Genomic DNA, 23730 nt, shown 5'->3' on the forward strand with positions numbered 1-23730 from the left:
TAAATTGAATAATTTCTGTAATCTGGTTATTTTCATTAATATAAGTATTTTTGTGAATGAAACAAAATGTCTAAAAGTTTGGAATCAGGCAAATGGAGGGGAAAACAAACAACGTTGACCATTGTTGCTACAGGAATTCTATATGTCATATATATATGTAATAATCTTAATATTCTTTATTACCAAAGAGTGATTTAGGTAAGGTCATAGAGTGCACACTGCACAGTAGGTAAAGCTTCCACTGTCTGAATGGTTGTGCATTTGGATATTTTTCTGAAATGCATCAGTCCTTGTAGAAGGAACCTTTTTTTTTTTGTCTTTTTTTGAATCTTGTGTTTTCACAAGGTCTCCCTGTAGACACAGGTATCTGTCTTTGGAAGTGGTCTATGGTATTGTGCCAGCAGAGCAGAATAACGTGTGTGTGTGTAGATGTTTTGGCAGCTTGTTCCTCTCCACTGTGGGAGCGCTTCAGGCGTCCTTCCAGTTCCAATGTGCTCGGGACGCTCTGCGAGCCTGCCTGCGTGTCCTGCTGTTCAGAAACCGATCTGGTCCTCATACAGCGACAGCACCAGGAGAATGGCCCAACCACTGAGCAGCCCTATGTTTTGCAACAGAAACATCAGCCAGGGCCTTGTGCTGTTAATATGGATCAGGGTAGGGAGCTTTAGAGGAAGACAGGGAGAGAGAGAGAGAGGGATAAAAATTTTAAAAAAGTATTGGAGTTGGGCATAGACACTGGAATAGTCCAGTACAAACTCAAAGTACTGTCTAATTGTGAGATTAATTTGTTTTCCCTTTCATGGTTTGGACTTTGAAGTCTTTATTATAATTATTACCCAGTCAGTCACCCACCATATCAGCCAGTCCCACATAGAGGAAGAGGCCGGCTGCGACGGCACCGATCCATTGTTTTGTAACGAGGTCTGTGGCCACCGACAGAGCGATGTACAGGCCGATGAAAGACGTCATGGCACTGCCGACGTTCAGCAGCAAGGCCTTACGCACGGACATGCCGCAGTGGAGGAATATGGCAAAGTCACCTAACAGAGGGATGGTAAATGATTAGTTCATTGACTGAATAACTCACTGACTTTAAAACTGAAGAAAGGCGTCTTGACCAGTTATTCAATCAGACAACTGTTGTAGAGGTTTGACATGTACTTTGACTCCACGAGGGTGGAGATTTTATGGAATAGTTTATGGAAGGCCACAGCTTGTGATGCGTCTCTACCCAGTTCGTGTGGCAGTTCGTGGCAGAACACAGCGATCGATGTGGCCAAGCCCGACTTCCAGGACAGAGAGAAAGCCGCACCAATGGCCAAACCGTCAGCAAAGTTATGGATCCCATCGCCGATAGTTATCATGTAGGGCAGCAGGCGCTGCTCTAGAGGGAAGGAGGGCCAGAGAGATACACAGCTGAAATCAATTGGAAATTCAAGCATTTTTTCAAATGTCAATGATCCACCTCGATGCTTTCTTATTATGTATGTGAGCGCTCTACTTTTTAAAGAACAGTTTCTCACAAATAAAAACAATAATCATTATTATTATTATTTTTATTATTACATCATTATGATGATGTCATGCGTTTACAATTCACATCTTCTCTTACCTCTGGTGCGTTCCTTTGGTTGGGGGAACAATGCCTCGCTGCCGAAACCGTTAACCTGAAAAGTATTCAGCCCATGACACTGTATTACATGTATTATTGTTTCATGAAAGGCAAGTGAACCGATCATGAGCTGCTTCTATGTGGCACGGTCAGGTTTTTTTTTTTTTATTACTCTGAAATTCTGAGCTCAAATTTTGTGTGTGGTTGTGAGGCTATAAAAGGTTTCTTAAGAGCCTCATTCCCTTTATGAGTTGTAAAGTGAATTTTATCAGCGTCTCACCAGGTCGGCTTGTGATATCGACTGGTGTTTGTCCTTTTGTGTCTTCTGTTGATACAACTCGATAACTCTCCCATGGTCACAGTGATGAGGCTCTGGGCCTTCCTAGAGAGGGAGGCAGTTCGGCAAGGATAGTGTGATGACGGCAGAGCGTTGGATAAACACAAAAGTGGACGAAGGACAAAGCGTCAAAGATCATGTCATGCGAGCAGCACACACATTACTTTGGTTTACGTAACTTAGTAAGAAGTCTTCGTGAAATCACATGTATTTGAATATATATTGTGTATTTCAATGTTTGATTCATGAATTCATTAATTGCTCCATGATGTGGTGGTGATGGATGTGCGTGTCTCCTTACCCCATGGTGGTGTGAGTGATTAGATTCATCTTTTGGTGTAGCTAGAGCGAAGATCGTTTCCATCAGGTAGAAAATGTAGATCCCGCCAACCAGCACCAATAGTTTATAGATGTAGTCTAGATTCTCCTCCTGGTGGTTGGTGTGTGAACAGTGGTGGCTGCCGTGGTCATGATTGTGTAAACCCAGGACCTGGACACAGAGAGAGGGAGATACCTGTGTAAGGCTTCCAGAACACTAAAGGTTTAAAAACTTCCAGGTAGTGTCCTGTGCTGAAACGCCATTTCCACCGTGCCAGCTCTCCTGTCGTGATGCCAACGGTTGGTTCATAGCAAACAAATCTTTTAAGGGTGGGTCGGTTTGCAAGGCCGTGCATGAATCAAAGGAACAAATGGACAAAAGACTTTCACTGAGCGACTTGTCAAGAAGCAAATCTCCCAAACAAGAGCCAAACCTTTCATTGCTCCTCCCCCATGACCAGACGAAAACAAGTGTATGTGGAACATTTTGGGGAACTTCTGTGGTGTTAATGTTTGGCCACCTTTCAGAAGACGCTGTAAAACCCGAAGGTTTTGCAACAAATCGCCTTGCCGCTGTCTGATGCAAATAAGATATTCACAAAGTTGATGCAGACTTTAGTTTACCATCTACCCAAATCAATCGCAATTTGGTCAGAATCCAATTTTTGGGTCACCGCTACATACTAGGAATAGGGAATGGTTTAAATTTGTATGATTGAGGCTCAGTGCTCTTGCACTGTACTAGCTCTGTTCTAACTAGTTAAAAACACTTTGAAGCTAGCTAGTAGTAAAGGTAGGTAACTTAAACATTTTGAACATCTTACCATAGGCACCAGGTGCAGTAGGGCATCACCAGTGAGGGAGCCTACGGCCAGGCTGATGCAGAACTGGATGAGCATTTGGAACAAGGTGGCACAGGAAGTACAAAGTAGCACCGCGATGCCCAACATGGACATCAGCGTGATCACCGTGTTGGCGATGGTGGCATAGATGTATCCTAAAAGAGAGAAGAGGTTTAGACATCACAGGAAAAATCGTATTAGGAATTGTTGGATGTGACAGAAGGATCGAACATTCAGTTGTAACAAACTATCCGAAAAGAGACACACACACACACACACACTCTGACTGTCTGCTTACGCTCAGATTGGCTGAGCTCATCTGGTTTCAGACGTTCTCCAGACACAATGCAGGCCCCACTGAGGACCTGCTGGAGCAGTGCTGGGCTGAGCCGCGCCATGTCGCCCCGGTTCAGGGCGGGAGAACCCGAACTGTTGTCCGTCATACCGTAGATCAGAATCAGCTCCTCAGCTGAGAAACAGTGCTGAGAGCAAAGGAGGACACGTAAGTGATCTGATCACAGATCGATTTATTGGTGAGTAAACCACCGACTTATTTTGGGAAGATGCACAGTGGTTTAAAGCTTGGACTATAAAATACATCTTTAAAAACCCCAATTACTGGGTGGTAGAAAAACGCAGAAATAACAGATGAAAATCGTTGTTAACAATGGTCATATCGTGTGTATATTACTGAAAATGTTCCATGGATTTAAAGTTAACAGTATTATCATAAAAGTAATGCGTGTGTGCCCGCACATACTGGGAACATGGTGATGTTTTTGCCAGGTTCCTCTTCATGTTCATGAACCATCCTCTTCTCATCCTCCTCATCATGTCCAACATGTTCATCTGCATGACCACTATGGGGCTCATCTCCATGTTCCATCTGGCTATGTGCCAGGTTCATACTGCTCATAAGAACCTCCAGGTCTATGGCCACAAACAAACGACTCAACTTTAGAAAAATGAAAACACTTACATTTGTTTTTTTTGTTTTTTTTAATTACTTTTAAAAGGTAGTGTCGCCCCCCGGTTTGAGTCTCACTCAAACCACCCAAAGCACGATTGAGAAAAATGCCAAGAACTGGACAAGGAGTGTTGGTGTGGAGGGGGAATGACTAAATTACAAAAAGTTTGAAAATGAGCAGGGTTTCAGTCCTCGCTCTTTCTTTGTGGTAGGGACCCTTTGGTGATTTTCTACCTCATTTTCAGGTAATGGTTGTAAAACGGGTTCAGCTGAGGTCAAACGCGTGAACACTTCCAACTTGTTGTTACAATCAAGCGAGAACTTCAAACCGTAATTTCTATCTGACTTAAATAAAGTATTATATCACAATTAAACTACAGAGTAACTACATCAGGGACCAAGGTCTCTCAGAGTCAATCAGGAAGGAGGCAGAGATTATTATTGTCAACATGGTTTAGGAAAAAGGAACGTTGGAAAACCACCTGATTAGAGGCCTGACCGCTGTTGGGAACACAGATCCCCATTTTTGGCAAAGTGCAGTCTGGCTTCACGTGGTTATACATCAATTTTAGTGAAGTCAACAAAAGGGCAGAAAAATTACCTCATCTCCCAATTCTCTACAAGGCAGTGAGGGCCGGGACTGCAAGTGTTTTGGTAATGTTGTGGCCGTTTACCTTGGATAGTAAAATTCTCTGCTCCCACACGCTGCATGATGTAGTTCAGAAAGTAGCTCTCTTCGGGCAGGGAGTGGCTGCTGAAGCAGCGCCCCTGCAGGGCGTGATAGAGAACACAGCCCAAAACTGCCCCCAGCTCGTGTCCTTGACCAGCGCCAGCTGATGGTGCATTCACCTCTGCCATGATGTCAGTGGCTGTTAAACAGCCATGCTTATCACCATGATTTAACGGAAGGAGGCCGAATGAGGAACGGGAGATAGTGGAAACAAGATAAGTGAAAGAAGAGATAATTAATATCACTCACTAAACCAAATACAAAAGAGGATTATTCAATAAGTCAACCACTGAATGACGGGACAATGGAATAACATTTAATAATACAATACCTGCTTGACAGTTTCATACCAAATTCAAAACATCAGGGCTTGTCCTGCCAAAGTAAATTCTAGCGACTCAACATTTATTTGTGTTGAGATATATAAACCTTGAGATAAGCATTGAATACTTCACCTATTCTGCCTCTACTGTAATGTGGTGTTCTTCCTTCGTTGATGAATGTGCGTAATTCTTGACCTGACCTGCTACAGTGGATATCTGAAGATATGACATTATAGGCCCATAATAAATACGCATGTGAAATGGTTCTACTTGAACTAGTACCTAACTGCTGAGGAGGGAATCTGGATTTCAGGCAACACAACCTCAATAGTTGTTGACACCGACCTGATGGTTCAAAGGGCTGTAGTGCTCATCCAGCTCTTGAAGCAGGGTCTCTAATCCCTCTTGGTAAATGTTGTGCTCATGTCGGCGCCCGTTGTCACGGCCTTCAGGATGAGATCTTTCCTCCTTCTGGTGGTGTCCACCACCTTCTATTCTGTGGAGGAAGTGTTCAGTCTCCTCCATCCATCTCCCTTCTCTGATGGCGGAACAGGCCAGAGCAGGAGAGCTGAGGTAGAAAATACTTCCAGCCGCAAAAGCAGCAAAGTCAGACACACCGTAGACGACGTTGCCCGTGGATCGGCCGTTATTGGCGGTTACTTTTTGTGTTTCCCGTCGGTCATGGACGGAGTGATTGACCATCAGCTGATGTATGCTACCTGTTAGATTACACTAAACACAAACGCACATAAAGAAAAATATGTCAGACAAGCGGCGAGTTAAGAGTAAGATGCATGCTAGACGTTAAACAAAACGAGTAAAGCACGTGGTTACCGACAACTTCAATGTTTAGGTGTCAGTCTAAGGGCTAGTTACCACCAAATCCCAGGATTCAAAGAGAATTGTAAGGAAGTCTCTTTTGTTATTTAATCTTGTGATTTGAGAAGGACAGAAACTCTTGTGAGCAATGGAAATATCATCTTATCTTGATATTATTTTCAATCTCAAATTGAAATAAAATATACTTTCCCTTGAAAAGGTCTTTGAAATGCATGGCATGTATTTAAAACTTAATATATTCATACATTTGGAAAGATGATTGATAATATTTTGCAATGTATTGCAAAATATACCAATCGTTATTATTATTGTTAATATTATTATTTATTAACATTAAGTAATAGTGTACATATTTGGGAGTAATAGAAAAACATGAAGTAGGACCATATTTTATAATATTCTTAAGGAAAACGACAATGTAGTGGTATATATTATAATAAAGGTACTGTATATTCTGTATGTTCTTATAGTCAAGTTTCCAGATTTTTATTCGTCACAGGAAACCATGAGCTTTTTGGCTGTGAAATCATCAGGGGCAAACTCCAGGTTGGAAGAATTAAAAAAGTGATAATAAAGAACAGAAATCACACACACACACACCAAGAAGCAAAAAAAGATATACACATAAAAGGCAAAATATGTAAACAAAAACATTTCTGTTCAATTTCAGTTCTACATGTTTGAATAGTGAGTGGTTGGTTGGCGGTTGGACCTCGACCTCTCGCGCTGTGCCCACAGCAGAGCCTCCTAAAGCCCAATAAAAACGTACCTTTCCACACGGCACCTGGCCGCACTGCACACGGTTCTCCAGCGTATTAAATAGCGAGCGGACGGACTCCCAGCTCAGATGCTCCAGACCGGGTGACACCAGGTTCACCACGTCTCGGTAGCAGGCCTCCGAGGCCGGGGAGCAGCACGCACAGCCCAGGCAGCACAGACAGGCCAGCTGCAGGGTGGAACGCAGGAGCAGTGGCGACCAGGACCAGGCCATTGTGATAATTTATGATAAAAGAAAAAAAAACAACTTTTTATTTATTTTTATTTTTTTAAATAACTGCCTTTAAAATCTTAATTCCAAGAGGAATGGAGACTGAGGCTGATAATGAATAAATTACAAAATAATAATGGAAAATGTTTCTCCAACATCCAGGCACGGGGACATGGAGTGTCTGGGCTCCAGCAGCGCGAGGCTCTTATAAGTTCAAATGGGCTCGAGTGCACCTGATCATCTGCAGCCTGATTGGCTGAGGGTCCATGGAGTGGATAGTTCAGAGACACCGTCCGTGCTGTCACACCCAGGGGCACCACAGAGTGACTACAGCACCTTGTGATCACACTTGTAAATAAGCAAAAACATTAGTGTATTTTGCAAAAATACAAAATATTGGAGAACTACAACAATGATATGAGATCCGGACAATTATGTCTCAATTTGAATATTTTATGACTCTCGAAGAACTCAGGAAAGCTCTCTTCTCTATGCCCAACAATAAATCACCTGGATCAGGTGGCTACCAGTGGAATTCTATAAACACTTCTGGCCACTTACTGTATATCTCCATTATTCATCAGAATGGTTACGGAGATGAAGTCAACCTCCGCCATGCCTCCGCAAATGAATACTGCTCTCATTTTGGTTTTGCTCAAAGCCAATAAGGATTCTGCCCTCACCTTCAGTTAGAGACCCGTAAGCCTAATTAACTGTGATTTAAAGAATATTAGTTCAACACTAACCAACAGAATTGAAAAAGTAATTCAATTTATAATTCACCCAGACCAAACATGCTGTGTCAAGGGCAAACTCTCATCCAGCAACATGTGCCATTAATTGAGTGTGATGAGTATATCTCAAAGGAACAACTTAAAGACTGTTATTGCTTCGTTAGATGGCGAAAAAGCATTTGACAGAGTGTGGCAGTTTCCCTACCACACACCACCCAAGTGGCGTTTTCAGGGACCTTCAGCACAGACACACAGACGATGGGGGGTTGTTAACACCAGTTTATTGTAGAGATGAGGCGAGGTGGAATTAGCCAGGAGCAGATGGAACATGTCATGACAGGGCTCCCCTCCTGACTGAGTGTGTGGACAGGGTTTTTAAACCTGATGCTCTTCAGCCCAACCAACAAACATCAGGTGTGGCTGCTCAAGGCATCCCATCCACCACATACCCTCAACACCCAACTGAAGGCAGGAATATTCCTGGTCGAAGCCTTCTCTCTAACGGGTCTGACGACCAAGTGCCCCGCGCTGGGCACACTCGGCTACTTGGATGGGTGTTCACTCGCGGCTGGATGGGGCGTCTGGCTGGTTGTGGTGGGGCGGGCCTCGCCCTTGCGCGGGGCGTGGGGACCCTGCTCTTTGCAGGCGAGTCACCGAGCAGGGCGGGTGGTTCGGGCGGGGTGTCGGTCTGTCGCCGCCGGACCTGGCTCTGGGCCTGCGTCAGCGGCCTGGGTTCTGCGTCTTGTGCCTGCTCATGGGGGTGGGTTGTATGTGTGCGCCTCAGGGGTGCAGGGTCTCCTCACGTGCTCCGGGACTGAGTTGTGCTTCTCGGGGCCGGGCATTTGTGTTGCTCCGCGGGCTTCCAGCTTCTCTTGGGGTTGGGGGTCTTCTGGGGGCTTTCCTGCGGCCGCGGTGTGTCTGTGTGGGGTGTCTTCTACATTTATTTGTCTCGTCCGTGGTGACTCTCCCCCTCTTGGAGTAGTGATTATTTGTTTATAGACCAAAACATGGTAAGATCCTTCTCCAAAGAGGGGCGTTGGTGGTGGTTCTGTGTAACCAAAAACTGTGCTCTTGTCATCCTACAGGTCGTCCACAGGACAGAGTTACTGCAGCAGTTCTTGATGATTAAGTAATGAATAGAGTGGCATTGCACTGAGAAGTTGAACTCCACTTGCAGACCAACTCTGTCCTAGATGCAAAAAAAACTCAATTTATTTGGCCAAGTACTTTTCTTTATGTAGAAGGAACTCGGAACAGTATAGATTAGGGAAAAAAAGAAAGAATTTAAACAGACAATAGACAGAAAAATAATGCTTGACAGTCAAAAGATCCAAAAAACAACAACAGGAACTCAGAAAGCAGCAGCAGGCGGTAAGGATGCAAGTATGGCATGGGTTCAATTTTTAGATATGAGTTTGGTTGGATATTCAGAATAACAATATTAATATTGTGTACGTGGTATGTTCAATGTAGGATGATATTAACAAAGCACGCATTCGGCTACTTTCTCAAAATCACGGAGATAGCTTCATAATTACTATTGGGTGTTAATGGGGGAGATGTGATACGCACATATCTCCATTTAATAGTGATGCTCTTCCACCAGGTGGCGCTATGTGTCCTGTGTGTGATCACATGAGAGAATTTCATTCACTATCCACAGGTTTTCAGGAATTACATATAACTTAAATATATTGATTCTCGAAACCTAAAAAGGAATCATTTAGGGATATATTCCTTTTGACCCTTTTGCTTAGTTACTACTTACTACAATCTTGTGTCAAGATGAAAATATTTATATTAATGTATGGAGACATGAAGATGTAGATTTCCCTATTTTTTTTTCAATAAAATCTTATGAATGAATTTACTATTGGTACAATTAAAAAAAAAATGAACAAACAGAAATTATCTTCTGAACTGAGGAAAATTCGTTTTTGCTCAATACAGCAGTATTTTAGCCAATGCTAAAATATGGCTGTTTGAAAAGGGAAAATAATGGAAAACAATAGAATATTATAAAATGAGCTGAGAAGTTTCAAGGAAAAATGCAAGGGCAAAAAAAACCCACAAAACATAAAACAAGACGCGCGGTTCGAGTCTGGCAGCAGCACCGCTAGCTCGCCGGCTAATTGGAGTTACACCGCTGGGGACGAGCGCGCACTCTCAGTGTCCGTGCACGAGGTCAGGAGGGCTTTGATGCGGGTGAACACCAGGAAAGCTACGGGCCCAGACGGCATATCTGGGTGAGTACTGAAGACCTGTGCTAACCAGCTAGCTCCGGTGTTCACCACAATATTAAACATCTCCCTGGCTGAATCAGTGGTCCCGTCCTGCTTCAAGAGGTCCACCGTCGTTCCTGTCCCGAAGATCGCCTCTCCAACCTGCCTGAATGACTACCGTCCGGTGGCCCTCACCTCGGTGGTCATGAAGTGTTTCGAGAGGCTGATTAAGGATTACATCTGCGCCTCCCTCCCCCGCACCTTGGACCCGTTGCAGTTCGCGTACCGGCAGAACAGATCCACGGATGACGCGGTCTCCCAGGTACTGCACACCACGCTCACGCACCTGGATGGCCAGAAGGGGGCCTATGTGAGAAGCTGTTCATTGATTATAGTTCAGCTTTCAACACCATAGTCCCCACCAGACTGGCTGTCAAGCTGATGGAGCTAGGATTGAATGCTCCGCTGTGCACCTGGATCCTGGACTTCCTCACAGGCCGCCCCCAGGTGGTCAAGGTGGGGAAGTACATGTCAAGCTCCCTCACCCTGAACACAGGATCCCCCCAGGGCTGCGTCCTCAGCCCCCTACTGTACTCCCTGTACACACATGACTGTGTGGCCAGGTCCAGCTCCAACACCATCATCAAGTTTGCTGACGACACCGTGGTCGTGGGCCTGATCACCGACTGCGATGAGAAGGCCTACCGCGAGGAGGTGGCTGACCTGTCACTCTGGTGCCAGGACAACAGCCTACACCTGAACGTCAGCAAAACCAAGGAGCTGATTGTGGACTTTAGGCGTGGATCACAATCGAGGACGCACGCGCCCTTGTGGATTAATGGGACTTCTGTCGATAGGGTGAGCAGCTTCAGATATCTGGGAGTCCACATCACAGAGGACTTAACATGGACTGTTCACACAGACACTCTGGTGAGAAAGGCGAGGCAGCGTCTCTACCACCTCAGGCAGCTGAGGAAATTCCGGGTCTCGGTGAGGATCCTCAAGTCCTTCTACTCTGGAGCAGTGGAGAGCATCCTGACAGGCAACATCACTGCCTGGTTTGGGAACTGTGCTGCCCAGGACAGGCGGGCCCTGCAGAGGGTGGTGCGTTCAGCTGAACCTACCACTGGAACTACCCTCCCCCCCTTGCAGGAGTTATACACCAGGAGGTGTAGTAGCAGAGCCCGTAGGATCATGAAGGATCCTCATCACCCCAACAACGGACTGTTTCAGCTGCTGCGGTCAGGCAAGCGCCTCCGCAGTCACGCAGCGAGAACAGAGAGACTGAGACGGAGTTTCTTCCCTCAAGCCATCAGAACTGTCAACGCTGACCTCACCAGGGGTCCTAACTGAGCCATGCACTAGGCTCCACTACCTACTGTACTGTATGTAGCATACTGTACCGCATACTGTATCACTGTTCAGGGTTGTTCGTGATGCCGTATTGCTGCGCCGTACTGTTGTATACTGTGCTGTATTATCCCAAACACTACCTCACACTATTCACATTCACATGCCACTTTAATTCACATGCCACTTTAAATGCACATATCTGTATATACATAGCCATATTCCTTCAACCTATTCCATTTTATTTCAATTTATTTTTTATTGTATTTTATTCTATATATTTTTTATCTTATTCTATAAGTATTCCACTTACTGTATTACGTTTTAGGAGTCAGTTAGTCGGTCTATTAGAAAGGAATTTTCTACTTTTTATTTTATTTTATTTTTGTACTTTTTCCTAGGACTTATTGTGTGCTATCACCGGGTGCGTTGCATTACATTTCACTGCATATATGTATGGAAGTATGTATATGTATGTGACAAATAAAAATCTTGAATCTTGAATCTTGAAGACAAAACACAAAAACGTGCAAATAAAAATAGGGTAAAAAGGATGTTCCTCAGAGGGATGTTCTCCCAAGTCTCCAAATCTGAAGAAAAATTGGATGCACTGTGGAATGAACGTACCAGTATATACAAGTATAAAGAGCGACACATAGAAACGTGTACAGTCTAGCTGCTCCCTACAGTGTGGGACCCTGGACATCTGCCCCTACACACACACACACACACACACACACACACACACACACACACTTTTGTTGTTCACCTTTTATGAACAGTCTTCAGCAACATGTGGCGCGGCCGCAACACGCCAGGCTGGCTACCAGTACAACAACATGACAGAGAGAGCGAAGGAGCATCTACTTATGATAGAGTCCCTCTACTGGCGAAGTCATGTAACTGCACTCTATCACAGAACACACGGCGCTGATCGACCAGCGTTAGTACCTCTCTCTCTCTCTCTCTCTCTCTCTCTCTCTCTCTCTCTCTCTCTGTTAGTGAACAAAGTGTGTTTATTGTACTGTCTGCAACTGTGAACCAGAGAAAATGTTAAAATAAAGATGCTTTAAAAATCAAAAATCTCTCTCTCTCTCAATAGGGCTTTATTGGGGTGTGAGGCCCTGATAGAACATGGTGCCAAAAGGTGAACAAAAAACAAGGCTGTAGGAAATGACTAAATAAACAAATGTAAAAACTGAAGATAAAAGCAGTGAACTGATTAAAACTCAAAAAGTCTGAAACTGTACGGAGATACTTTTTCAGAACTGTCAAATCGATCCATTTTACAACTCAACACCCAAACATTGCCTCCCATCATTGTACTGCGGCAATTGCAAAAAGTAGTTTAGGATCCAACATTTAAATAAAGCCTGGCTTTTAAAATAATAATAATAATAATGTTTTCCTCCCCCCTCATTTTGTCTTTTAGTCTCGAACAGCGTGTTTGAAATGCGCCATCGCATCCACACAGACGGACAAAGTTGGTGTTGACTCTTCCTTGCTGTTGTCTTGCTGGTAGAAAAACAGGGAATCAAACAAACACCGACAGGGGGGTTGTACTCACCCAGAAGCGCAGAACACAAGGAACCTTTTCCTTTTATTTATTTGTTTTTTTTATGTAATGACTTTTAAACAAAGAGTGTGATTTCCTTCACCAAAAAAGGTAAAGAGCTCCGCACCACTTCTCCTGCGTGTGCACTTCTCCTTCTTTGGACCCGGGAAGAGAATTGAGTAAAACACATTTAAAATAAAAAAACGCATTACCATTCATTTCGACTAAAGGTTACGAAAAAAACTGTACTGAAGTTTGTAAAACTGAATGAAACCTCTCTGGACAAGGAGTCACTTGATTTGTTTTTTGAACTTGCTGTGAGCTGGACTCATTTAGAAATGAATGCAGCAACCAAGAAGTGGATTATATATGATTGTAATTATTATTATTATTATTATTATTGTTATAATTATTATTATTATTATTATTATTATTATTATGATCAATGTGATGCTTTTATTACTCTCTCTGCCTTCGACTTACCACCGCTGGTGAGATAAGGTTAGATAAGATAGTATCCTCAATTTTATTTGTGGTGTAAAAATGGCTGCTTGAAGGGGAATTACATTTTTAAATACTATCTGGTTTACTTTTTCTAAAGGTACTGATAAACTGTGTTTTCCTTATAATTTCACAAGAACAATTATTGAAGGAATACAAATATAAATCTTTTAACCTTTTTTATAAAACTGAAGAAAGGGGAAAAGACTCTGTCACCGTGAAAGTTGATGAATTCATTCATTCAATTTAAACTAATCCACATCTCTCTTTGTGACCTTCCGTTCAGGACTCAGACTGCTGGGGTTCCCATCTGAGTCGCAGCAATCTGTCGGCACCCTCTCCCACTCTTACCGCCGAGGACAGAGACAGTCTCCAGGCCTCTGCCCAGTACTATGGCATGAAGATGAAGAATAACCTGGCCATGCTCAGTAAGGTCAGAAAAATAAGACAAATATATTGCCATAATATCCAGAGGCTCTCGAGGAATTTCTCTTGGTGAGTTCATGACGCAGGTAACACATACACAACAAAGAATTACAAGGAGACAATACATATTTAGATGCTAAATGACCATAAAGTGTCTGAAACACTACAAGGATTCTTAAATACCAAATATGCGCTTAAATACCACCACAAGGTGTCTGTACTGACCAAAGTTGCCGTAGCAAGATAAAGACGGCATGGACAAATTACTTTTAATTGTTATTTACCGGCGTTCTGTTCCCTTCATTTAGGACAGACCTGCATCTTTGAAGAAATCTTTGACTCCTGGACGCACACCCCTGAAGTCCTGGAAGGATGACAGACCAAGCGAACAGACGAACCCCCCTGCCGCTGCCGCTACACCGGCAAAAGCACACATTACCATGTCGAGCCACAACGCAGCTGCCTTTGCTCAGACTAGCCCCTTCACTCCAAGGTAAAGCAAGTAATATTAAAGCATGTAATACTGAAGACTTCCCACCACCACCTTTGAGCTGGCCTGCATTCTAATAACCATCTTGCTTACTCATTTAGTTACTTCCGAATGGCTAGAAGGCAGAAATTAGCAGTCTACATGTGCTGTTTGGGGGGACTTTAGGGAAACTAATACTTGCACTTGTGATGAGCCTACTCTTTCAGCCAAGACAATTCTATAAAGAAATAAATAAAAACACAAGTCATTTGTCTCTGCAGGAACACCAAAGCCTTCCATGGGTCCCAGGCTGTTCAGACACTCTGTCCTATAGAGCCGAAGGAACCGTTTGAATCTTATAAGCCTTCCCCAATATAAAATGAGTCAAATGATGCTGCTATGAATACTAACACTGGTAATACCGGTGTCAAAAGTTCCACCCCTGGTACAAACAGTATTGGTACCTGCGGTAGTCACCATGCTTCAGGGCTCTCTCTCCAAGCACCGTCTCCCCGATGCAAAGTCGGATCTTCAGGAGAACTAACTGCAATTTCAGAAGAATTAAATGCAAATGTTGGTGTGTCAGGAGGCTTAAAGCTACACGTTGAAACATCAGACAGTTTACCAGGGGGCGTAGGGTCTGAAGATGGTCGGGGGGGTCTGGGGGGCTTCCGGCCATCTGGGGGTTTGCGGGGAGGAAGAGGACGGTCCGGGGCTATGCCCTCCCTGGTCAGCACGCTCGGCTCCGTGGACCGAGGCTGGCTGCAGCGCTGTCAGGTGTTCGGAGAGGCGGAGGAAGGGGAGAAGCCCGGCGCCGGCAATTTGCATGTAAAACCTGACAACGGAGGAACAGGAGAAAGTGGTGATGGAGAAGTGAGAGTGCGTGCTGAAGCGGGCGGAGGGATAGGAAATGCCAAAGCAAGAGGAAAAGGAGAAAAAACAGAGCTTGGAGATGGGGGAGAAAATGAATCGTCAGGCGCTGGAGAAGCTGAAAGTTTGAGGACTGAAAGTCACACCGAGACGCCCAAAACGGCAACGCACCGTGTAAGAAAAAGCAAAGGAAGAGGAGGAGGTGAGAAGAAGGAGGTGCGAGAAGAGGACCAGATTGAAACGGGAAAGACACAATCTAAAGATGAGGAAGAGGAAACAAAAAGGCCAGATAAGAAAGGGAGGAAAAGACAAAGGGAGGACGGAGAGGACGGAGGGATGAGGAAGAGGAAACGGAATGCCAAGAAGAAGGAGGAAGACTCCGACAGTTGCTCTAAAGCAATCCACAAAGAAGGGAGGAAGAAGAGAACGAAGAAGGCTGACGTGGAGGAAGGAGAGACATTACAAACCAAGGCACCAGAAAAGGTAAGGATGATCTTTCCATCGTTCACTTTCCTTTTTTTTTTTAATTTCAGATTGCTGTGAATTCTTTTCTTTCTGAATTCTTATGGTTGTGTGTTTGAATGTCGATCCCAGCAAATGCATTCGTCAAACTTCTCTTTTACTTTTTATGGCTCCACGTATGAATGGAGTGAATAGAAAACATCCGGTTTATATTTTTAACAGAAATATAATTTCATGGCCAGGTTCCCCAGGAGAACCTGTTGGGGGAAGTGGAGGTGGACGTCAGAGCTCGCAGAATGTACAGTGCACAGCCTGCCAGGTAAAAGCAGCGTTACACCTTATTCATACAGGGAGGTTCCTTTACCTGAACCTTACGCTGCTTATTTATTTTATTGTGACATTGGATTTTGTTATGCAGCATGAAGTCTGCATAAAGGACACAATTAAATATGTTGGTTTGACATGGATTTACCGTTGTTTAGCTCGAGCCTTCAAGCTGAGCTTCAAAAGAGTTGAACCTAAAATGACTATCATAAGTAAGACTATCATGTTGTTTTTGTAAAAGTGACGGTCTTAAATTGTGTTTATACAGTCTTAGATTCTGGTAAAGAGAAAAAATAAAACATAAATTGGATACCTTCGTTATGAATTTATAATTCAGTATTTTGTTAGCACAAAGGAAGAATATACAAAGTTTGAATGCAATTCAGCTTCATAAGGATCAGTCAAGTCAAAGTTGATCTTTAATTTGTCCAAAATCAAACTAGTAATAAAAAGGTCTTCAAATTGTCTAATACCTGATTCTGATGACAATCTATTGAATATACTGTCTCTACTGTATGGACAATTGCAGACTGTTTTGGGGAAACCTTAAACCAAAGCCAACCTGATGCACCAAACCGTTTGGATTCTGGAAGCCAGAATTTCAAACTGAGCTTTCATTTTGCTATGGTGAGATTAACAAGTCAAACCATTACCAGCCTTACGTCAGGTTTTACAACACTCGATTTCAGACCACTTTGAAACAAACTGAACTACTGAGAACACCTCGGGAGATGGTCTCTGAGTATGACTGGTTTAAAAGGGACTACATGTGAAAACACCTTTTTAGTTTCAGTTTTATTCACTCTTATCACGTACAATTCTTGAAAATGTAAAACCAATTTTTGACCTTTTAAAGTGGAGTCCACCTGTTGAGATTATTTGCTCTTATTACATATAACTTATTATAATATAATTATAATATATGATAATATTTCCTGTGTCCCCCCCCCCCCTCAGGTGAAGTCTGGGCAGGTATGTGTGCTGCTCCTCTCTCCAGAGGCCCTGGTGGGAGGAGGTGGCTCGGGCTCCGGCTGCCTCCCCTCTGCTCAGCAGCTCCCCCCGGTGGCCTTCGCCTATATCGACGAGGCGCATTGTGTCTCCGAGTGGTCGCACAACTTCAGACCCTGCTACCTCCGGCTCTGCAAGGTGTGTGTGTGTGTGTTAATGATGTGGTTTGCCTCCTATGAAATGCTCTTGATTGGGCTCTCACAATTATTACATAATGGTCTGATTTTAATTATTTGAGCTGACAGTGATTATTTTTTTTAAATCTTATGTTTCTGTCCAATTTCATTGGAATTTTTAGGCAATGTTAGAAATGGCACAGTAAATATGTGGATTTGGTGTCTTTTTATCATTTGGGTTGTATATTGTATGTATGTAAATTTTGTAAAGAAATTCCAAAAACTTCAAGTGACAGAAGTGTAATACAAAAGTAATAAAATGAATCCAATAATGAATTAAAATGTATGTCACATCTACGTACAAAAGTTAACAGGGAGTAGTATTGTGCTAAAAAGTTAGCCCAATTTGGCCAGGTGGCAGCCTTATTTTGGTAGTTTAGTTAACTTAAGTTGATAAAACTTAAAACATTGCGTGTGCTTTTGCACGCTGTCAATAACCCACAAATAATTGACATTGACATTATCCTGGTTGAATGTTCTGCGGGAACGTCTGGGCGTGCGCTGCCTGCTGGGCCTCACCGCCACGGCCACGCTGTCCACCGCCCTGGACATTGCTCGCCATCTCAACATCAACGACCAGGATGGCATCGCTGTGAGGTCTGCCGCCGTGCCGCCCAACATGCAGCTGTCTGTGTCCATGGACAGCAACAAGGATCAGGTGTGTGTGTGTGAGACTGTGTGAGACTGTGTGAGACTGTGTGAGACTGTGTGTGACTGTGTGTGTCTACATTTGTCTGCGTGTGTCTGTGTGTCTTTGTGTGTCTGTGGAAACCAGGGTTCCCACACAGCCTGGAAAACCTGGGAGTTGTCTCGTCAGGGAATAGTCATGGAATGGTGACAGAATTGGCCAAAATGTCATTGAAACCAAGATTTGTCCCGGAAAAGTTTCATTTCAAGAACTATGTGAGTGGACACAGTGTTAAACGTGAATACTTATTCGGGTTGTGAGAAATGTCCTGGAAAAATATAAATTTGAAGAGAGTGGGAACCCTGTGTCACTCTTGTTTTGTCCCTACAGAGAAAGTCAAATCCTCAAAAAGAGAGCCACAACCTTCCTTTTCTCTTTATTTGTGTGTCTCTCTCTATCTCTCCTTCTCTTGCTCTTTCTAGGCTTTAGTGTCCTTATTGAAAGGTGATCGTTTTGGTTGCCTGGACTCCATCATCGTCTACTGCACCAGGAGAGAGGAGACGGTGCGTGTGGCTGCGCTGCTGCGGACCTGCCTGCAGGGGGTGCTAGTAAAGGAGAACATCCACATCAGCAGCAGCCAACAAAGCAACCCTGTAGGGAAGAAGAAGAAAGAAATGGGTACATGAAGCCGATTTATCAGGGGTCCAGCCCGAAGGGCGGGAATCCTATTGTTTTTGTTAATCTTCCTCGTCATTATCACATGTCAAAGTATCTGGCGCTCAGAAACCGTCGGACCCACACACACAAATGAAAACGATTTGTATTCCGGGCAGTCCACAGACACTGTGGTCCAAGTTTGATCCACATCAGTCTATACTTGTAGGAGAAGTTTGTAAAAATGGGTGTTTTCGTCACCCCTCTTGGCAATACCAAAAGGTCACGTGAAAACACTGCAGACTACTGATTGGCCACAGAGAATTGTCACTGCGTCATCATTTCGTGACACAGGACATCGCAAGTTGACATCCTTCATTTTGGCACCAGCACCGTGCACTATCCGTATCATGCCGTTCCCCGCACTGCACTGGGAAACTCTGAGACACGCGGCAGGGTAACTTATAACAATGTCAAGGCCTGGTTCACAGCCAAACTAAGAAGGCTTGGTTTGAAAAAGGAGGAGGCATTTAATAGCGGCGACAGGAACGGGTTTCAAATGGAAAAACACACACGTGGCAAGGTGGTTACATACATTTGTATTAGTCCTTACACAGGTCACACCGACTAACCTGGACCCCATACATTGCTGCCTTCAGCTTGTATTATTATTATTATTATTATTATTATTATTATTATTATTATTATACAATTATGATTTTTGGTAATAATAAAACTGCACAATTTTTTGGTGTAATGTCTTTGTTATTTTTTCTGTGATTTTTGTCTTTCTAGCCATAATGCTCTCAATACCATTGAATGGCAGTTCTTATGTTGTATTGGGAAGTCTTTCACTTTAATCTCAAAGCAAAGCAAATAACAAGTTTATTTGTTAGCACCTGTCGGCATGCAACTCAATAGAAGACAATCTAATGATAATAAGAATAATATTAATAAAATAAAAAAGCAAACAAGCAAAGCATTTTATAATAAGTAAATATCAGACTCAATTTCAGTTTCAATTTAGATTAAAACATTAAATTCCTGATCATTCCTCGGTTCTTTTGAAATATTGGTCCTGAATCAACACATAGGGTCATCAGATCAATGATGGGGCTTTAATTGTGACCGAGATGTTTGCGTGGGTACTCTGTACTCAAACTCTGTATGTGTCCTTAGAAAAACGGCAGCAGTTTGTTCAAATTACATTTGGCTTATGTTGTATTTTAAGCCTGCTCTCTACCTACCCATCCATCCATCCATCCATCCATCCATCCATCCATCCATCCATCCATCCATCCATCCATCTGTCCTTCCTCTGCTTCACCTTCCTCTTCACTTGCTTCCAGCTCGGAAGAAGATTCGTAAGCCTCTGAAGTGGCAGGCCGAGTCGTACCACGCTGGCCTGTCCGCGTCCGAGCGGCGCCGCGTCCAGAACAACTTCATGTGCGGCGAGCTGCGGGTGGTGGTGGCCACCGTGGCGTTCGGAATGGGACTGGACAAGTCCGACGTGCGTGGAATCGTCCACTACAACATGCCCAAGGTCAGTGCCTGGACCTGCATCCCAACACACATCTAACACATTCAAGTTCTCAACCTTTTGATTAAGATTTGGATAAGTCTTGTGTGTAGAGCCTCACTGGTCGGCTCTGGTAAAGTCCAAGTAAAGTAGGTAATCTCACCACTGTCAATGTAAAGACTATCAATCAAAATTATATTTATGTTATTGTGGCTTCAACATTTATTTTGGAGATATATCTGAACTAGCGCCGCTGAGGGTGGTGTAATTAAAATCAGATAGAAGGAACACGTATAAGGAAGGAAAATGCCAATATGCCCTGAATTTCCCTCTTGGAAATAAATTAAGTTTTATCTTAAAGATATAAAGATAAAATAAACGGAAGTCTCTTCTTTTTCATAATACAGATTTTGCCCAAAATGACCCAACAGCAGTGACCATATGAAAAGAGGATTTATATATATATACATATTTTTTTTATATATCAAAAATGCATTTTACTTTCACTTGGACTTTGATCTATTCAAATTTTTGTGTAATTTTCCATTCTTTACTATATTGTGTTGTGGTAAAATATCATCCAACCAGTCCTCCCCTCATGGTTCTACTGCTTTTCAGAGCTTTGAAAGCTACGTGCAGGAGATCGGGAGGGTGGGGAGAGATGGAGACCCGGCACACTGCCACCTCTTTCTGGACCCGGAGGTATGACTCCTGAAAACACAATAACATATAGCTCCGAAACAGACATAGTATGACAATCAATTCAGCTGTAGTACTCAAACCTGATGCTGCTTAAACCACACAAAGAGATTTTTTGTGTGTGTAGGTGTGTGTGTGTGTGTGTGTGTGTGTGTGTGTGTGTGTGTGTGTGTGTGTGTGTGTGTGTGTGTGTGTGTGTGTGTGTGTGTGTGTGTGTGTGTGTGTGTGTGTGTGTGTGCCTTGAACCTTTATCATAGTTTCCTTACTTTTGTTATTATCTTTTGACACACTATATTCATAATGGACATAGAGCGTTAAAACACATAATAATGGCACTGTAGGTTTTGTTTCATATAACATACATCTTTTATTGATGGGATTTAATGTTGTTACACCTGCTGTCTGGTGCCATCTTCCCTACTTGGGAACTCCACATATTCAGGGCTAAATGAGCTGTGGAGGAGTCCATTGGGTTTGACCTCATGGGGGAGGATGTTGTATGTTGTATTTACTTCAACAATAATCCCTTTTTATAGATGAATGTTGTGTATTCATTTTGCATTTATTTAAAACAAGTGCAACTTATGTTATTTAGTTCCTTGTTCAATAGTATTTACAGTTAAATATTTTTGTGTTTCGGGTTTTTTCAACTTAAGTTGTTTATATTTTTTGTTCAATAAATCGTCATTTTTGCCTCAGTCTAGCTGCGACGGCTGTGTCTGACGGCTCTGTGTGTATTCTCCTCTCAGGGTGGGGACCTCCATGAGTTGCGTCGCCACATCTACGCCGACACCGTGGACTACTACACAGTGAAGAGACTGGTGCAGAAAGTTTTCCCTCCTTGTAAATGTAAACAGATCCACAAGAAACAGCAAGAACTTGCCAAGGTAAGTTGTCGGATGTTTATGTTTGTCTTTCATGATATTCCGGGGTGAGATGACTCATCCAAGAAACAGCCTCCTCTCCCACGCATCAAAAGTTGAGTAAAACAATTTTGAACCAATACCTCTAAACCTATTTCCGAAATGGCCTACTAGCATGCTATTTAGTATGCCTATTTACTATGTCTGAAACTTTACTATGCTCAAATTGCCGGGGGGCCCTCTTGATGGTGCAGTGTCAAACTTGCAGGACAGGGGGCGATAGAGGTCTAGGTTAGTAAACTGCTTTGGAGAATTAACGTTCTCAGCTCCCTAACACTCAAATTACCATTCCATACTGATGACGTTTTTTGAAACAGCCTGTAGAACCGGGATGTGAAACTTGGTTTAGCAGCATTGCGGCCAGGATTGGATTAAATCCCACTTCCTGAAGCGCAGATCATTTATTTTAAGCCACCGACCAGAGGAATAAGGCGGCCTCTTTCAGACTAAAAGGTTTAGAATGATGCTAAGATGATACTTACAAGATGAACATGCAGTGCAATAGAATTTAGCAGCGTATGTGGAGGAAATTGATGTATTTCACACAGATAAGGAAATTATTTTAACTAAACGATTTTAAAGCGCCTCGTGTACATTTAATGAAATAAAATCACAGAATGTGTCTGTCACAGCGCAGGGACGACATCGAGGACTCTGAGCTGCTGGAGATGATGGAGGTCTGCGAACGGGACAACAGCTTGAACCCCCCCGCCCCACCCGACATCGTACAGCCGACAGAAGCCGGTCACCAGAGGGATGTACCACCGCATCCTTCTGCAGAGGTGATTGCTGAAGAAATACCACAGCTTTTTAAAGGTTAAATTCTAAATGAGTCCAGAATGAATGAATAGTAATGATGTCATGTCCCAAGACACCACCAACTGCAGGGGAAGGTAGAGAGGAGGAAAAGGAACAATTGGGAGACGACGGTTCCATGAAGAGCTCAGAACTCATGGTGAAGGGAGACGGGGATTGGAGGACGGAGCAGGAAGTGGGGTCCACGGAGAGCACTGATTGGCCGGCCAAGAGGGTGTGCCACACCCACGAGAGAGCCATCCCCATTCAGCAGACTGTGGAGGCTCTGGACATCACGGAGGAGGGTGAGTGGGAAGAGTGCACACTGTCTGAGAAGTCATCCATGTTCCTGAGAGTCATTTAAGATGTAAACATACCCCATGTTTGTGTGTCAGGCGTGGAGACCCTGCTGTGCTACTTGGAGCTCCACCCGCAGCGCTTCGTCGAGCTGCTTCACTCCACCCTGTCACTCTGCAAGATCAACTGTTATGACGGCCCCAAGCAGCTACAGAGGATCTCCAAAATGTACTGTACAAGCGCAGGGGTGAAATACAGTTTTGTAACTGTAACTGATGTTTACATCACAGTTGCATATGTTAACACATATGCAAACTTGTGTGTATTCTAAAATGTTTATTTCTGCTTTTTTTTTTTATTGTTGACATTGGCTTATATAGTTTCCTTACCTAGAATTAAAGAGTCTTTCACCTCCTGGTTTGAGTCTCTGTCCACCTGCTGGTGAATTTCAAGGAGTGCTGGTGTCTTGATTCGGAAAAGTTTGAAAACGGGAGTGGTTTGACAGTCCCCACTCAAGTCAATGCAGGGTGGGTGGTGGGGATTGGACCTCCTTCCCCTTTTTGATTTATTTTAAAATTTTTCCCCCCTTACTTGTTTTTATTTTTTTATTGTGACATGGAGAGCCACTAAAAGTATTGTTCTACATCAGCATCCTTCCTGCACACTTTGTGATGATTTCAACCACTAGATGGCGCTGAGTTACACATACAATCTGTAATGCGAATTTAATAACTTTGTGACAAATTTGAAATTGTATTTGCATTTATACTAAACAGTATATTTGAAATAGAATTTCTGAAGTTATTGAATTTCTATTCGATACAATGACAAAATGTACTTATTGTAAGTCGCTTTGGACAAAAATATCTTAATGACGTGATGTAATGTGTTTCTGGCCCATTTCAAACAAACTTGACTGTTCCAATCAAAGTTTTTATCAAGGTATCATTCTTTTTTTTGGCAGCTGCCCCCCGGTCGCCGTGGTTCTGGCCCGAAAGCGAATGGCTGGAGAGCGCATCGAGGCGTGTGATTGGCTGGAGTTTGATGTCGTCGAGTTGGCGGACACGATGGGATGGCAGCTTCCTCTGGTGAAGCGAGGACTCAGGCAACTGCAGTGGAGTACAGGGAGAGGTGCGTCGTCTAACTGTACATGCTCAGTTT

The 23730-nt window shown here is 43.4% G+C and overlaps 2 protein-coding genes across 2 annotated transcripts in view; one reads left to right on the forward strand and one right to left on the reverse strand.

Moving 5' to 3' along the window:
• Positions 1–533: 533 nt before the first annotated feature.
• LOC307240001 (zinc transporter ZIP4-like) lies at positions 534–6960 on the reverse strand (the record flags this gene model as incomplete). The annotated part of the gene is made up of 13 exons (XM_080013577.1): positions 534–662; positions 853–1040; positions 1232–1384; positions 1613–1667; positions 1893–1994; positions 2251–2439; positions 3092–3264; positions 3408–3591; positions 3870–4039; positions 4751–4945; positions 5330–5345; positions 5475–5861; positions 6739–6960. The coding sequence occupies 13 exons, from the start codon at positions 6958–6960 to the stop codon at positions 534–536; spliced, it is 2163 nt and encodes a 720-aa protein (XP_079869703.1).
• An 8460-nt stretch (positions 6961–15420) lies between these two features.
• Positions 15421–23730, forward strand: part of LOC307240086 (ATP-dependent DNA helicase Q4-like) — a gene marked incomplete at both ends in the record, with an annotated part of 13240 nt that continues 4930 nt past the window's right edge. Inside the window, 11 exons of the mRNA XM_080013703.1 lie at positions 15421–15567; positions 16828–17016; positions 17530–17712; positions 18165–18360; positions 19686–19879; positions 20474–20557; positions 21304–21441; positions 22119–22235; positions 22349–22577; positions 22668–22797; positions 23534–23700. Of these exons, the coding sequence (XP_079869829.1) occupies positions 15421–15567; positions 16828–17016; positions 17530–17712; positions 18165–18360; positions 19686–19879; positions 20474–20557; positions 21304–21441; positions 22119–22235; positions 22349–22577; positions 22668–22797; positions 23534–23700 (1774 nt within the window). The remainder of the gene's footprint in view (positions 15568–16827; positions 17017–17529; positions 17713–18164; positions 18361–19685; positions 19880–20473; positions 20558–21303; positions 21442–22118; positions 22236–22348; positions 22578–22667; positions 22798–23533; positions 23701–23730) is intronic.

The sequence above is a fragment of the Zeus faber genome (genome assembly GCF_960531495.2).
Source record: "Zeus faber genome assembly, chromosome: 1".
Taxonomy (NCBI): Eukaryota; Metazoa; Chordata; class Actinopteri; order Zeiformes; family Zeidae; genus Zeus; species Zeus faber.